At 43.6% G+C, this 17,483-nt stretch overlaps 1 protein-coding gene across 1 annotated transcript; it reads right to left on the reverse strand.

Moving 5' to 3' along the window:
• Positions 1 to 669: 669 nt before the first annotated feature.
• On the reverse strand, positions 670 to 16,823 carry LOC121463970 (thymosin beta-4-like). The gene is made up of 3 exons (XM_041676567.1): positions 16,785 to 16,823; positions 6,827 to 6,906; positions 670 to 808 (listed from the first exon to the last, which is right to left on the reverse strand). The coding sequence occupies exons 1-3, from the start codon at positions 16,821 to 16,823 to the stop codon at positions 670 to 672; spliced, it is 258 nt and encodes an 85-aa protein (XP_041532501.1).
• Between the last annotated feature and the right edge of the window lie 660 nt (positions 16,824 to 17,483).

Consider the following 17,483-nt stretch of genomic DNA (forward strand, 5'->3'; position numbering starts at 1 on the left):
AGAGTTGGTTCTTTGCTCCCACCATGTGGGTCCCAGGAATCAAGCAAAGATCATCAGATTTGGTAAGAATCACCCTCAGTCACTTCACTTGCCCTTCCTTGCCCTTTCTTCTTCCTCCCTCCCTCCCTCCCTCCCTCCCTCCCTCCCTCCCTTATTTCCTTCTCACCTCCCTTCTTCCCTTCCCTCCTCCTCCCTTCCTCTCTCCCTTTCTCCCTCCCTTCTTCTCTTCATTTCTTCCCTCCCCTTCCCTCTCTCCTTCCTCTTTTCCCTTCCTCCCTCCCTCCTTTCCTTCCTTTTCTGGTTTTAAAATTGTGCATTCCAATAATTAAAGCAATTTGGATAGCAACAACAGCAAATGGCGCTGTTACTGAACTGCGTTTTACAGCCTAAAGGATGCCTTGGACAAGCATGAATTTTGCTCTGTATTTACCACCTCCCACGCAGCTTTTTCCTTCATCAACAGGTGAGTGTTTTTCCTTCCCTGTCAGCCAGACAGGAATGGGGGGGGGGGCTTTGTTGTGTGCCGTACTGATTCTTTGTCCTGAAAGGGTCAGCACAGTCCTTAAACTTGATCCAACTTCTATGTCTTACAAAGCTAAACAGCCGAAGGAAGGAAAACAAGCAGGCGCCGCGTGTGGACTGTAACAGTACACATTGGCGGCGCTCCCCTCATTGCGATTCACCAGCTGGCTTCACATGTCCAGTCGTTCCTTTTGAAGGCAGAGGATTTTTCTCCTGTGTTTCTGTCTTCTTCAATTTTGCCTTATCGAATTTCTCCATCTCAACCGTATTGCGTTTGTTTGTCACGCTTGTGGAAGGAACGGAGCAAGGTGTGTGAGTGAGAAGAGTCAGATCTGCTCAGGGACCGCTGTCCAGTCCCCTGGTAGTTCTTTAATGTACATCCCCCCTCTGCAAGCAGTGCATCAAGGCTTCCTAATTTACAGATGCAACTTGGTTAGTGCAGCAAAGCAGATAGGTTTTAGCTCCTAGCTAAACCTGAGATCGATTGGTGCTGACTGCCTGGAACAGTGATGAAAGGGCTTCTAAATAAAGACGCCTCTAGGTGCATCAGGATGAAGGGTAGTGATTGATAAATAATGTCTGCCACTGTTGGAAAGGGAGGAATAGTGAGCGTTCCAGGCTCAAACAACGCAAAAGACAGAGGATTAGGACCGGAGTCTAGCTTTGGTTTACCATAATATGTTATGTGACATTGGAAAAACTTTAGTGTTTGTCTTCTTAATGTTAATTTGGGGAGGAGGAAAGAAATAATCTTGTAACTAAAAACACCACAAGACTGTTACAAAGATTCAAAAGGGTTGAAAGCATAGAAAATTGGGCAGTGCAGTATAATGCGTTGTTATGTCATCATTTTCCAAGCAGAAGGCTAACTGGTTGCTTACAGACTTGTATAAACAAACCTCAAAGTTCACTGTAAAGATATTTATCCCTTCATTTTATAAGTGTAGGGGACATAGGACAAGGGGACTCTGGAGTTCTGGAATGGAAAAGGAGACTCACAGTGGGCTAGAGATAGAAGGACGTTGGTGTTACCTAGAGGAATAACAATTTCATTTGTTTCTGAACTTGAGACCCTCCATGTTTTCTTTGAGAGAAAATATCCTTTATTACACCTGATATAAAAATCCAGTAAACAGTTCTGGTCTGCTTGAGGCTGCTTATTTCTTAACACACTTCCCAGATTTGAGTGTTAAATGAGTGCCATCAAATCCATCTGAATTACAGATAATGCTGCTATGAGCATAGTTGAGCACATGTCCTTGTGGTATGATTGAGCATCCTTTGGGTTTATACCCAATAGTGGTATTTCTGGGTCTTGAGGTAGATTGATTCCTAATTTTCTGAGAAATCGCCATACTGATTTCCAGAGCACCTGTACCAGCTTGGACTCCCACCAGCAATGCAGGAGTGTTCCCCTTTCCCCATAACCTTTCCAGCATAAATTGTCATCAGTGTTTTTCATCCTGGCCTTTCTTACAGGTGTAAGATAGTCTCTCAGAATTGTTTTGATTTGCATTTTTCTGATGGCTAAGGATGTTGAACATTTCCTTAAGTGTCTTTTAGCCCTTTGGGATTCAACTATGTTCATAGCAGCATTATTTGTAATTCAGATGAATTTGATGGCACTCATTTAACACTCAAATCCTGGAAACAACCTAGATACCCCTCAACCAAAGAATGAATAAAGAAAATATGGTACATTTACACAATGGAGTACTACACAGCAGCAAAAAATGATATCTTGAAATTTGGGGGCAAATGGATGGATCTAGAAAAAAAGCATATTAAGTGAGGTAACCCAGACCCAGAAAGACAAACATAATATTTATTCACCCATAAAGGCTTTTAGACATAAAGCAAAGAAAAGTCAACCTACAGGCCACAACCCCAGAGAAACTAGACAACAAAGAGGAGCCTAAGAGAGACATACATGGATATACATAGGAAGGAGAAAAAGATGAGATCTCCTGAATAAATTGAGAGTGTGGGAGGTCACGGGAAAGGGTAGAAGGGGAGAAGGGAGGAAGGAATGAGAGTGGAGAAAAATGCATAGCTCAATAAAAAACTTAAAAAAAAACCTAAAAAAATAAATTCATCTGAATTACATCTCTTAGACATCACTGGGAAAAAATATTGAGATGTTTTTGGCCAATTAACTTCCTCAGCTTCCATAGCGATCTCTCAGACTTGGGCCTGCAGGGCTTGCTGCCAAATCTTCCTTATAGTGACTGAGAAGGGAGGAATTTACTTGACTGAGATGCTAGGGGTGTGTGTGTGTGTGTGTGTGTGTGTGTGTGTTGTAAGATTTACCTGTGAGAGAAAACTAAGTCAGAGTACTAACATAGGGGCATGACACATGAATAGGTGTAGTTCTAAAACCCTTCAGGGGAGGGGACATCTTTGCCTCACTGCTCCCATCACTTAGCGCCACACCCACCTGATGTTAGTTGCACACCTATTATGAACCAGGCACTGTATCTAGCTCATGGGGCATGATGCTAGGAAAACCGATGTTTTTCACAAAATGTGTATTTTTGGGGGGAGAGAAGAATGAACGAGCATAAAAATGATTTCATTCTGTAGATACTTGGAATGGAAGTGAATCATTTGCATATAAGGGACCAGAGAGTGGGGGCATTGGTCAGTAACACTTTGTGCTAGTTAAATGTGTCAATATAGGTCCATTATTGGCCACTGGTGGTTCCATACCACACATTGATGGTAGATAGCCACACCAATGTCATGAGCCAAATGATATGCACGAAGATCCCGTAGGGTGAAAGAGAAAATCATTGAGTGGGACTTTGGCTCAGAACATTGTGGATAGAGCCTTTTATTTGTTTGTTTATTATTCTATACCTAGAGCAATGTCATGAAAGAGACTGTCTATTCACGGTTAGGAATCACAGAGGAGCCGTGTGAGGGAATTTATGGTGACTTGAGAAGGGGCAATGAAGTAGCCAACTTAAAAAAAAATAAGTTACATAAATTTTGTTGACTAAAGGAAGACAAAGTATTGTTATGAACCTGAAAAATAAAGTAGAAAAAGCAGGGTCCAGGGCTGGGAAAAATTGGCTTCAGATGAGGAATAAAGATGGAGACTAGAAAGAGGAAGACTTGAGGAGTCCTTGAAGGGCAGAATTGAGAACTCAAGGATGGTCTTGTTTCTTCTGCAACTCTTTCCTCCTTCTTATAGGAATGAAAGTGAGAGCAGAACATCACAACATGAAATCTGAAAAACACCAATTCACAAAAAGAACCAACGATCTCTGATGGCTAATTTTAAGGTGTGAACTTGACTGGGCCGATCAAATATTATTTCTGGATGTGTTAGCCAAGGGTGTTTTCAGACGAGACCAGCATTTGAACTGGTGAATTCAGAGTAGACTACCCTTCCCAGCACCTACAGGGATCATTCATTCCACCAGGTGCTAAATACAAAGTTGAAGGAAGGATTGGCCCCTTCCTGCCTGAGTGCTTGACCAGGCGTTGATCTTGTCCTGTCCTTGTACTAGGGTTAGCGTCATTGGTGGTGTAGCCTTTAGACTTGGACTAAAATAATATCCCTGGGTTTCTATGGCAGATTACTGGATTTCTGAACTTCTATGAGTCAATTTTCCATGATAGCTCTCTCTCTCCATATATATACACAGACATACATTTACATATATACACATGTGTATGTATATGAGGAGAGAAACTGTATGTGTATATGTGTTTATATGTATATGTGTGTAAATGTATATATGTGTATATGTATGTATGTGTATAAATATATATATTCCCCCACTGATGATGAGGTTACATTAAAAACCTCTTTATTAAAAACATTGTAAATTGATGTATGTTTCTATACATGCCATCTGATTTGACTACTTTTCTCATCACCATGGAGAAACAGTTAACACAAGCAACTTAAGGGATGAAAGGTTTATTTTGACTCCTGCTTCAGGGGCTCCAGTGGTTAAGTGATGCGAGGAGAAGCTCCTGTCTGTGGCGGCAGGAGGCTGCTTGGTTGACATTTTATTAGATCAGAAGGCAGGGACAAGGGGATCCTGGTGCTTGATCGCTTTCCTTGTTTGCCTTGTTTATTCAGTTCTGGACCCCCGCCTGTGGGGTGCTGCCTTCCATATCCAGGACACATCTTTCCCCTTTAGTTAATTCTCTCTGGAAAAGTCTTCACCTTTCTGTCCAAATATGTGCTTCACTAACACCATAAATATTTCTTAATAACCGAGGTGACAGATTTCATCATCACATGATGGTGAGGTATATTTATTGCCTTTATTATTATTATTAATACTATTATTATTGCGTACATGTCTGTGTGTGTTTCCTCAGCTGTGAGCACCACAGCGTGTGTATGGTGTGTGTGGAGGTCAGAGGACAGTGTTTAGGAGTCAGTTCTCTTCTTCCACCATGGTTCCAGGGCCCAAAATCAACTTTCAGGCTTGGATGGGAAGCACTTATCTCCTGAGGCACCTCAACGGCTCCAGTGCAACCTCTGAGGAATGATTACATTGTAGGTTATGACCCTGTTTTAGTTAGGGCTCTATTGCTGTGAAGAGATGCCGTGACTGCAGCAACTCTTATAAAGAAAAATAGTTAATTGGGGTTCCTTGTTTGACATTTCAGAGGTTCAGGACATCATGGTAGGACTTGGTGGTGTGCAGGCAGACATGGTGATGGAGAAGGAGCTGAGAGCCTTATATCTTGCAGGCAACAGGAAGTGATCTGTGACACTGGGAGTAACTTGAGCATACGAGACCTCAAAGTCTGCCTCCACAGTGACACACTTCTTCCAACAAGGCCACACTTCTTAAAAGTGCCACTCCCTTTGGGGACCAATTTCTTAAAAACCATCTCAAGACCTCATGTCAATCTTGTAAATAATTGTGGGGGTTGCAAAAAAAAAATTAGCACCAGCAAAAGGTTTCTGAAGTATAACCACCAAAAGTTTATTTAAAAAATCAAATGTGTAATGAATCTGTGTTGTTTCTGGGAGCACTTGCCCATGTTGCATGAGGTGATGTCACTGCAGCCCCATTCTGAACATACAACATGCACACTTGGCATTGCACACCCATCACCATCATGGCACACAGTGCCAACAAATGCTGCTCAAAATACCTCAGTTAAGATTTGAGACTATTGCATGTTACAAATCGTCATGTTTTTACTCCACATATAATGCTTCCTGGTATAATCATGGAAACCAAATATTAAAAAAAAAAAGATTTTCCAGGCTGGAGAGATGACTCAGCAGTTGCGAGCCTGGGCTGCTCTTCCAGGGGACCCAGATTTAACTCCTGGCTAAATATTTGTTAATGGATATAGACCATTTTCAGCACTTTTCAGAGCTGTTGGAATCTTTAATGGACTTCTGATTTTCGGCCCATTCGCTCTCCTTTTTCCCTCTCTCCCTCTCTCAAATTATGTCATAGGATTTCTACGAGGGCCTTGTAAGTCAATGAACTTGTAAAGAAAGGCACAGAGAGAGTTGTCTACAGCCGTAAGCTGGCATGGATTGTTATGTGCGCTATGGAGTGGAAACATGATGGCAGAGGCATTCCTTTTCTTTGTTGCTTATTGCTGCTCTTCAGACACAAATACTTGTCAGCATCCAATCAATGCTGCCTTTTCTGAAGAAAGATGGATAGAGACACGCTTTCCTCTTTGCTCCTGTCAAGGCGAGGGGCTCCTATTGAGGCACTCATCCTAATTTACCTAATGGAGGGCCTTTGCCTTCTGCAAGCTTATTGTTTTGATGTGTGCTGAAGACTCCTCACGATTAAGGCATCCTCCCTGTTATTAAGATAAAGACTGACCTTGTCTTTCTTGAGGTGATTGGCTGATGGAAGATAATGTATATCTTTTTAACCACCCCTTCAGGTTAATTGGATGCTTTCTATCCAGGGACCTACACGTTCTGATTTAACATCAAAATCTCTTTGTAAAAGGCTCAATGCTGGCAAGATTAAATCTAGGAATAACCAGTGGACACAAGAGACTAGGGCATAGATTTCTTAAATTGACTCATTATAATGGAGAGACACAGGAGTGGGTTCGGCCTCTCAGAACAGAGATGTTCAGACAATGTAGAAGGATCTCTGAGAAGGCACAGGCCGGATTTATTTATCCCAAGGGCATGTGAGAAACATTCATATTAAGCTCACTATGAGAAGGGAAACTGGGAAGTCGGACACCAAAGGTTAGAGATGTGGGCTTAGTCTTGTTTTTAACAACTGTGAGGCTAACACTAATTGTCATCATGTTGGGACCTAGACTCAGCTAAGGGACAAACCTCTGGCCCTGGAAAGGGTTATCTATGTTAGGCGAGGAGGGAAGACCCATCTCCCAGGCACCATTTCGCAGTCTGAGGTCCTGAACAGAGTAAAGAGAAAGTAAGTTGATCACTAGTATTCATCTCTTTGCTTCCTGACTGAGAACAACGTGACCAGCTGCTTCAGGCTCTTGCCAACATGACTACCCCACCATGGTGAACTGTATTGGGAATCGAGATAAATTCTTCTCTTCCAGAGCTCTTCTCTGCTTTTGTCAGGGTATTTTATTGCAGTGCAGGAAAAGTGGCCAACACAACATAACTGATGTGGGAGTGTCATATATCAATCTGTTGATTTCATTGGTTAAGCAATAAAGAAACTGCTTGGCCCTCATAGGTTAAAACATAGGTGGGAGGAGTAGACAGAACAGAATGCTGGGAGAAAGAAGCTGAGTCAGAGAGTCGCCATGATTCTCCCACTCCAGGCAGATGCAGGTTAAGATCATTCCTGGTAAGCCAGCTCGTGGGGCTACACAGATTATTAGAAATGGGCTAGTCCAGGTGTGAGAGTTAGCCGAGAAAAGGCTAGATATAATGGGTCAAGCGGTGTTTAAAAGAATACAGTTTCCGTGTAATTATTTCGGGGCATAAGCTAGAGCTAGCCATGTGGGCGGCCGGGTGCCGGGGACGCAGCCCCGCTGCTCCTATTACAACAGAGTGGTGTCCGACGTGATGGACTAAATCCACTTAAAAAACCTGAGAAGGCTTAAAAATAAGGGAGAGAGAGTTTAATGCAGATTTTTGTTGTTTGTTGGTGGCATGCTGTAGAGAGATTTCCTGATTTGGCAACAGCAGCAGAAGAAAAAACGCTGCCTCATTTTAAAGCGGGGCTTCTTGGGGCTGTGCTGCCAGTGTGAACTCTGGCTTTAAAGCATTTCAATGGATTTTATGGGACTGGATGATTGTGTTCCCGCTTGGGATCAGAAGGAGGGTACTCTGAGACCGTGCTGATGGCTCAGGGCTCCCTGCCTACACCTGGGCAGACTGCAGAATCAGGCTTAGGCAGGCGGAAGAGCATGGCGGATTCCTGCCACCAGAGACGTGTTTTCAGACTGCATAGTGCTCTGCGTGTCAGATTTGGTTGCAACTTGGATAAAAAGAGTTTCTGTGCTGCACGCTCAGTCTCAGAATTAAACTGCTGAACGAGGCTCCAATGTGGACTTGCTGTGTGCCTGAAACCGTGCTCAGCTCAGGGGCACCAAATGGATCTGAGGCAGGAGCGGCTGCTCCATGCTGAACTGTGCTGGTCAGCAGGAACTACTGTAATTACTATAATAACAGAGCAGTTAAGGTTTCGACAGGGCAGGACACAGACGGTACCGTATTACCTATACATGGTGCAACTTAAGTTTTTAAGAACTGCTTAACATTTTAAGAAATGCTCCTGGATAGTAAAAAAAAATGTTACAGATTCACAATAAAACAGATTCAGACATAAAAGACCACACTGTTGGATGAATGTACGTAGGCTTGAGAGAGAGAAGAAAAAGAATATAGAGAATAAAATTAATGGTTTAAAAAAAAGGGTAAAGTCTTTAAAGAGACAGAGTACATATAGTTAAGAGATTAAAAGAAATAAAGAAAAATAAGCCACGTAAAAATGGAAAATTCACAGAGAGACTGGATTATGTACATTGTGTTTTCTTTAAAATTTTTGACTGTGAAGGAGCTAAGTACAGAGACACATTTCATTACATGGGCTGCCAAACTAAACCAGAATAGATATAAGGGTATTACGATTTCAAAATTTGGGTCTAAGGATATGATGCTTTGGAGAGGATCTTCTTTTGTTTTCACAGAGGACCAGACCCTGTGGATTGCATCTATCCCGATATGGTATGATAGATCACGACCTCCCGAAAAGTTTCTGTGAACACCCTCAAAAAATTACTTCACTCAACTGCCAACTGAGATAAACCTGGCACACAGGTTACACCCTAAATGATCTGATTAACAGCGCCCCCATTCAGCAGGAAGCAGTTTGGAGAGAAAAAACTGCGCCCATGTTCCCAAAATATTGTTTATAAATGTTCTTTTACATTTAAAGGGGGAAATGATATAGGTATGAATAATTTGCATTGGTATGGATTTTAAGGTCAATTTTGTTATGTGTGTATGTATTTCTTGATCTTGATTAAGGTATTGTGATTGTGTAGTTCATTTAAAAATGTACTGTATAATTAAGAAATATAGGTTGTTAATGGATAATCATCGATAATAGTAAAGCTTGTATTCATGTTAGTTAGATTTTCTAGATATATAGAGACATGTTTCAGTTAGATAGGCATTCTTCATATCTTTCAAAGACTGCAGAATATGGCATTTAAAATATTTTAATAACTTAGGGCTTTTCATGACAATGAGATATGTCTGCTCCTGGCAGCCCCAGCTACTTCAAGAGGAAGATGGGCATTGAAGAGGCTCGTTATGGAGTTTGATAGCCATTTGGGCAAGAAACTGCTCTTGCCTGGACTGATGCATAAACTGGACACAAAGAACCCGCAGAGAGAGGACTGCTGAACTTGCCTAAAAGTGAGATGGTCTTTCGGGGTTCCTGACTCATGAAAGAGTCTGCGAGACATTCTGCAGGACACAGCAGAAAGTGACTGAACTGTCTTTGGAATTTCCTGCTTGAAGAAAATGTCTGCTGGATACTATGGGCCTGAAGGCTGAAGATGGATGCCCCAACGGTACAAAAGAACTTTGGGTGACTGTCCAGGCAGCGAGATGTCTCTGTCATTTCTAGAGTTTTCTTATTTCTTGTTTACTTAGGTAGTATTATATCCTTCTGGAGTCTTTGATGGAGTTGAAGAATGAATAGATAGTTATAGTTTTCCTTAGTTATGATAAAAGATGAAATAGATATAAATATTGTAACTGTAATTCTTGCTTAATAACTGTTTTGCTATATGTAATTTTGCTATGTTAAAGTTAAAGCCTTCCTTTTCTTTGTTTAAACAGAAAAAGGGGAAGTGATGTGGGAGTGTCATATATCAATCTGTTGATTTCATTGGTTAAGCAATAAAGAAACTGATTGGCCCTGATAGGTTAAAACATAGGTGGGAGGAGTAGACAGAACAGAATGCTGGGAGAAAGAAGCTGAGTCAGAGAGTCGCCATGATTCTCCCACTCCAGGCAGATGCAGGTTAAGATCATTCCTGGTAAGCCAGCTTGTGGGCTACACAGATTAATAGAAATGGGTTAGATCGATATGTAAGAGCTAGCCAATAAGAAACTGAAACTAATGGGGCCAGGCAGTGTTTAAAAGAATACCGTTTCCGTGTAATTATTTCCGGGCATAAGCTAGCCATGTGGGCGGCCGGGTGCCGGGGACGCAGCCTCACCGCTCATATTACAACACATAACGGTTAGAACAGAGACCACGGCAGCACAGCAATAGCAATCAGTGAGTGTCGATTGCTCACTCGGTGCCAGTGCAGAGCTCACGCCTCATGCCACGGTTAGGTGCTTATTTCTCTTCTTGGCCACTCACATGCTATCCGACCCTGGGCTGGTCCCTTAGTTCTCTCTTCTGTGAGGTTTTATTGAGAGATCCCCTCCAGCTCTGTCATGTGTGTGCATGTGTGCATGCGTGCGGTGCACACGCGCACTTGTGGGTGTGTGCATGTAAGCCTCATTTCCATTTCCTCCTACTACAAAACCACAGACCTAAAGCTTCATGTGTCAAACTTTGGTTTCCAAAGGAAAAGACTCATTATGGGATGTCAAATAATCAGGAGTGGAAGAGGAAGAGGACAGGTTGGATCTGATCTCTTAGACCCATTCTGGCTGGGGCTTTTTCATCTCATACTGTGGTCTTCTCAAAGTAGTTGGTAGCAAAAGGCTTGAGGAGTTCTCTAGAAGGCAGCTATGTTCACTACTGTACCACTAACACATGCTAAAAGGGTTTTTTGTTTGTTTCTCTGTTTTGAGACAGGATCTCACTATGTAGCCCTGGCTGGTCTGGAACTTGCCATGTAGATCAAATCAGGCTGGTGTCACTCAGAGATCTGCCTGCCTCTGTCTTCTGAGTACTGGGACTAAAGGCGTGTGCCAGCCACAGTGCCCAGGAGTTCTCTCCATATATACACACAGATGAAGAATCAGGGGTGCTTCTCATTGCTAGAAGAGTTCCTGGTTGTGGCTTTTGACTCCTTCAGGTGGAGTCTGAGCCATGGCAGGAATTCAGCTAGGACTCTGCTCTATCTATTGGTAGGGTGGAGTGGGTGTGGGGAGATGATTTTGCTACTGACATTGTTCAGAGCTGCCAGTGACTGGTGATGATAAGATCAGACTGACTTTTCTTGCTTTATAATTTTTTTAGGAAGGGAAAAATATGATCAAACTATATTGTGGGAAAAATTTAAATAAAAAAGAACATTTTAAGTAGATTTATTTTTAAGTGTATGAGAGCTTTGCCTGCATGGATGTATATGCGCAACATGTGTGCCTGGGTGCCCACAGAAGTCAGAAAAGGGTCTCAGATATCCTAGAACTGGAATTACAGATGGTTTTGAGCTGGGAACAGAACTCTGGTCCTCTGTAATAACAGGCACTTTTAACTTCTATCTCTTCCAGGCTCGTTTAAAGTCTTTAAAGGCACCACACCTCTCTAGTGTCTGAATACAGCTCTCTGCTGCTATCGACTGCCTCTGAACACAGGACCTGAGTCCTAGGGGTTGGGAATTGGGCCACAGAAGAATGGTTTAAGAAAGTCAGGAACTGAAAATAAATAGAATCAGGGGTTCTGGAGAGATGGCTCAGTGGGTGAGAGAATATATTGCTTGCAAAAGACTAGAGCTTGGTTCCCAGCACTCATATCAAGAAGCTCGTGGTCTTATGTAACTCCAGTTCCAGGGCACCCAACCCACTCTTCTGGAGTCCATGGATATGCATGTTTATATATTGTATATAGCCATGCATATATACAAACCGACACATAGCCAAACATGAGTTCATACAATTGAATAAAAAAGAAAATCAGGGATGAAGCAGGTTGCTTTAAGAGTGAGTCCAAGGTCTTCCTGCCTCTCCTTAACTGAGAGTTCGGGCAAGGAAATTCACTCCCCTTTTTTCCCCCAAAGGTTTATTTGTGTATGTGTTATGCGTTTTGTCTGACTGTTTGCATGTGTATGACACACATGCCTGGTGCCCACGGAGGTCAGAAGAGGGCATCAGAACTCATGACACTGGAGTTATGGATGATTGTGGGCTACCATGAGGGTGCTGGGGACCAAACCTGGTTCCTCTGGAAGAACAACACATGGTTTTAACTGTTGAGCTATCTCCAGCCTGAATTCAGTTTTAACCTTAGACAAATTGTTACACACTTAGGTAGTCATAGGACCTGTACTTTTTGTATGTTACATTGTCTGATTTTATCTTCATAACCTATCCTCAAAGACATGGGTATTCCTAATTTATAGATGAGGATTACAAACTCAGATGTGAAGAAATCGGTACAGTATATCTTAGGTTGCTATGGCTCCCTAAAACTACACAGACGTGGTCAGCATCTCAAACGCTCTTCTAAGATGGGTAACTCACCCTTGTCTACATTTATTTGGATTCGTATATATGAATAAAGGGTGATGCTTTGCTCAGACAGCTGGAATAGGCTTTAGCATCATGACCATAAAAGTACCTACCGACTATCATGGTGTGTTACTGAGGAGATCAGTGGAAAGAATGGGATGAAAACCAGATATGGTACCTCTAGGATGAAGAACCGAGGTCTTACATGGGGCCTGCTTTGCACTCTTGCAGGAGCTTCTAGGTGCTCAGTGTGGTACATAGAAGCTGTTCTGTTCTGCTTTCTGGGCTCTGCCCGGTGTTCTCTCCTAGCACACCTAGACAGTTGCCCAGTTGATCATTCCCAGTTCTTCTCTCTCCTTGGAAGCTCATTTTGTCCCAAGGGTCAGGGTACATAAATAGGTATGCTCTGTCTATCAAATGAAGATTCCTGAGAAATCTGATTCTCCATCTTAAAAGTGCTCCCTATGTTGCATTTGTATGTATGCACAGAAGTATGTGTGTGTGTGTGTGTGTGTGTGTGTGTGTGTGTGTGTGTGTAATATGTATTTGAACACTTGATCTCCAGTTGGTGCTGTTAAGGAAGGTCATAGAACATTAGGAGGTGGAACCAGGCTGTAGGAAGTATGTCACTGGGGGTAGACTTTTAAGATTTTTAGTCTGCCCTTTTCTTTCTATTTTCTCTCTCTGTTTCTTGTGTGTGGATAGAAATGTCACCAGCCAGCATCCTGCTTCTGTGGCCATGCCCTGCCTTGCCCAGGATGATGAGATGAACTCGATCCCCCTGGAACCACAAGCCAAAGTCAACCCTTTCTTCCTTACATTGCATCTGTCGGGATGTTATATCGCAACAGAGCGGTAACACATCTGGTCTGTCTAAACCTTCCCTAAGCACACCGTGTTCCCGAGAAACTACTTGGAAAGTTCCCAAGGCAGAAGGCAATCAAACTCAGGCGATAGCCTCCAGGGAGTGAATAGGAAGTTCGAAGCTTGCTTTCCTTGGCAGTGATTTCTCCCATGTCTCTGAGAAAAGTGTCTAGGAGGCAGCCGCTTTTGGGAGGAGCCCAGAGCTACATTTCCTAAGTGGTCTCAGAAGGGGCCTAGGCACTCAGCCAAGTAGCTGGTGGTTGTCACTGAAGGCCAAACATTTGGTTATGAGTTCAGCTCCCATTTGGAATTCATTTCCCAGACCTCAAAGGGTGAGACGTCGCTGTTGTTATTTACTGATTTTTCTTTATTCTTAGCTGTGTTTGTTTTCTGGCCAGGAGCCAAGGTATTCTGTGCAGGCTATAGCAGCCCTTAGGTATTTGTAAGACGAGGAAAATGCTAGGCATGGTGTGTGAAGGTGAGGTACAGAAATTGGTCAAGAGGGAATTTAGTGAGCTCTGTCATGGTTTCCTTTTTCTCTCTCTGTAGTAACAGAGAAAGTCAGAAGTAATGTAATCCATAAATGTCCCTTCTTCCCTCTCCTCTTCCATCTCTTCCCCTTCTACTTCTTTCTATCCAACATCCACCCATCTGTCCACCCACCCACTCACCCACCCACCCATCATCCACACATCTCATATTTATTATTACATATAGGAAAACAAAACTGGGCATCTCTGGTGAGCAAGGGTACCAAGGTGGATGTTTAGTCCCTGGATTATGGAAATATGTAACTGAGGGGAGAAGACAGACATAAACACAGCAGCCCAGTCATTATTACCACACAAGTTTGTGTACTTAGTCCAAACAACAAGGTAAAGAGTGCTGTTACCTCTGACCGGCATGGGGTTGAGGGTCAGGAGAAAGTCTCAGAGCAATGTTTCCAGATGGATCCTGAAGGGTCAGGCATCATAGAGGGTGGGATGAGATCCAAGGTCACATGATGGGTGTCATGGACATGGACAGAAAAGAACGAATTAAAGATGTACTATGAAATAAGTGGCTGTGAAAGACACATAAGAGTGAATGATTTTGCAGCTTCTAGAAGCTTCTGTGACTGCCATTTGCCAGGTTGTCAGTGCCCAGTGTGGGTGGCAGTGAAGTGGGCAGGTAGCTGTCATGTCCAAGTATGTCATCTTTGCCTTTGTCACCAATATTAGCAAAAATGACCACTTCTCCGCTTACTTTGGACCAATTCTAATACTGAGTGATTTGAGCGCCTGACCTCAGCATGCCTCTACTGCACAGGTGCTGTGAGAGAACGTTCTAGGCGATGTCCAGGCTCTGAATAGCGCTAAATCACAGTTACCTTTTAAATTTCTTATTATTATTACTTCAAGACGAAAGTTTTAGTTGGAAGCCTGGGTATTTTTAAAGCTCTCCCCACCCCCTCTTTTTTTAAATCCTTGTTGGTTTCCATGTTAAGACAGAGAAGGCAGTCCCAGGCTCAGAACCCGCAATAGCAAAGGGTTCTCTACTAGATTTAAACAATAATCTGTTTCAGCGACTCAGACAAAAATTTCGGATGCTTCTCCTTGCTGTTGTTAGTTCGGTTACTATCATCAATCTGCAGCTCTCATTTGCGGCAGCAATACAACGCTTTCTGCAAAGTACAGGAATTTAAGTGAAAGCGTGGATTGATTTAAAGAAAAATATTATCTAATTAATAGCTCTGATTTTATATGCAGATTTGGCATGTCTCAGGAAGGAGTCTGCCAATGAGCTGTGTGAGTTGAAAATACCCTTTTAATTTAGAGTATACAATTTAAGAAATTAAAAGGGTTGGGAATGAGGGAATGTAGAGCGGTTGGTAGAGGTCCTGCCTAGCATGGGCAAGGCCCTGGGTTTGACCCCAGCAATGCATAAAACTGGACGTGATAGCCCACACCTGTAATACAAGCTCCTGGGAGTGGAGTAAGAAGGATCAGAAGTTCAAGGTTAGTTTTCATTACTTACTGAGTGTGAGGCCAGACTGAGCTACATGGGACCTTCTCTCAAAAACCCAGTCTAAACTGAGACAGGGTTTCTCTGTAGCTTTGGAGCCTGTCTTGGAACTAACTCTTGTAGACCAGGCTGTCCTCGAACTCACAGAAATCTGTCCTCCTCTACCCCCGAGTGCTGGGATTAAAGGCCTAGCTCTATGCTTTTAACCTCAAGGACATACATTGTTGTAGACCAGGTGCCTGAGAGTTGGTGGAGGTGAGATTCTCGATTTCCGAGGGAGCCGCAATGGTCTAGTAAAGCCATCCAGGATGGTATTACACACTTCAGTACTGGTCCTCCTTTCTGTCTGTTCAGAACTAATCCTCTTCTAAAACACATGCCACAAATCCTCTGTGACAAGCTATGAGCATCTTCAGGGATTCATATGTGTCAGTAGTTTCTAGATTCTAAACGCCCAGTCTAGGATAACCCTTGCTTACTGAGACAAAGAGCGGGGCAGTGGTATGGACATAGACGAGTGGCAGGGTCAGAAGTTGAGTCCCCCAAAGGCAGAGGTTCCCTTTCTGCCCCACTGGTTGAGGGATCCCACTACCACTGTAAGGACTTTCGTGAACCAACGTGGCTTCTTTCTTGTTGCACGCCCCTCTGCACCCCAGCTGTCTGTCATTCGGTGTCCCAGCCTTTGTAACTCTTACTTGAATCTCATCTCCATTGTCTTTTGTTCCCTCCCCCCCCCCTTCAGAAAGTGGTTGTGAGGTAATTGCTGTGACTCTGTCCCTAGAATAATGCCGTGAATTTCTCTCCATATCCGACAGCTGTCTTTCACTGGGCTAGCTACCCACAGCCACCAGTTTATAAAGAAGAAAGGTGGATTTTGGTTCATAGTTGTGGGAGGTAGGAGTCGATAATTGGTCGACCCTATGAGGAGGTGGCCTGTCATGGCAGGGCTGTGTGGCAGAGCAATACCATTCTGCTCAGGGATGGGAAGAAGAGAGACAAAGAGAAAGGACCTGGGTCCTACAATTCCCTTTGAGCATATGTCCCCAGTGGTCTGCAGAGCTCCTAACAGGCCACCCCCAGGCGGCCAGCTTGGGGGACACTAAGGATCTACTGATAGCACTCTCTAGGTCTGTCACTCCCCAGTGTGCGCCAGTCATCCCTCTGTGGCTCTGATTTCCTTTGCAGGAAATCATTGAAATTTCCCCGGTGCTGACCTACCGTCCTTGAGCTCATCGTGAAGTTCTTGCATTTTAGCCTTCACGCAGACTGTTCCTTCTTATTTCTTAAAAAGAAAAAAAAAACAACCTCAATCATTCCTTTGATGCTGTCACAAGTCACAAGGCTCTTTGTTTATTTAATATACCCTTCCCAGAGCCCCACAAGGAAGGGATTGCGATCCTCACTCACCGGGTAAAGACCGTGGAACCCAGAGACCGAGTAACCCACTCAAGGTCAGGCAGCTGGCAAACCACACAGCCAGGGGCTGAAGCCGCAGAGCGTGACTCAGAGCACTCACCTCAGCCGCCTTCCGTGCCTTGCGACCTTGTGTTCGCATGGCTGATTTTCGTGCAGCGTTTTTTGTTAGGTCTTAACTTTAATACTGATTTCTTTTAGTAGTCTTGCCCAGCGCCTCTAGGCTGAGTTAGGATTCTCTTTGTAGCACATTCCTACAGTATCCCCTGCTTCTTCCACTTAGATGCAGTTTCCTCCTTGCGTGTAACGTCTCCTGCAGGGTGAGCGATGTGATGCTCTTTCTCCAGCAATAACCTTGACGTCGGCACGCTGTTCACAAAGAATGCACTGCGTGACTGTCGAGGGGAGGCAGCAGTCTCCCCCCTCCCCCATCTGAAATGCCTTTCCTTCCCTACTCTGCTTCCTCGTCCTTGACTTTATCTCGCCTCTCTAGTGCAGTCTCTCCTAAGGATGGCAACGTTTCCAAACACTTGTGCCGCTAGGGTAAATAGCTGAAGTCATCAGCTGTGAAGAGAATTGATTGATTTTGGCTCACAGCTTGAAGGGCTCAGTGTACTTTTGAGTCTGGGACCTGAGGCCAGGCTGCACACCATGACATGGCTGAGCAAAAGTGGACAGTTTGCTGAGTTACAGAATGCTAAGCTTATTTTTGAACTAAGGTAGGCCATTTCCCATGGACTGCTCACCCGGTTCTAAGCAGTCTTTGGATCTGGGGTTGCTTTAACTTCGCAGGATATTTGAA

This window comes from Microtus oregoni, unplaced genomic scaffold (genome assembly GCF_018167655.1).
Source record: "Microtus oregoni isolate MIOR12 unplaced genomic scaffold, Mior012 000027F_ref0000203, whole genome shotgun sequence".
In the NCBI taxonomy this organism is placed as follows: Eukaryota; Metazoa; Chordata; class Mammalia; order Rodentia; family Cricetidae; genus Microtus; species Microtus oregoni.

Coding starts and splice junctions, on each gene's coding strand:
- LOC121463970 (XM_041676567.1), bottom strand. CDS start 16,823: ATGCGAACACAAGGTCGCAAGGCACGGAAGGCGGCTGAG. Junction 6,907..16,784: donor AGGCACGGAAGGCGGCTGAG/GTGAGTGCTCTG, acceptor TACTCTGTTCAG/GACCTCAGACTGCGAAATGG. Junction 809..6,826: donor AACCCTTTCCAGGGCCAGAG/GTTTGTCCCTTA, acceptor TCCTTCCACAAG/CGTGACAAACAAACGCAATA.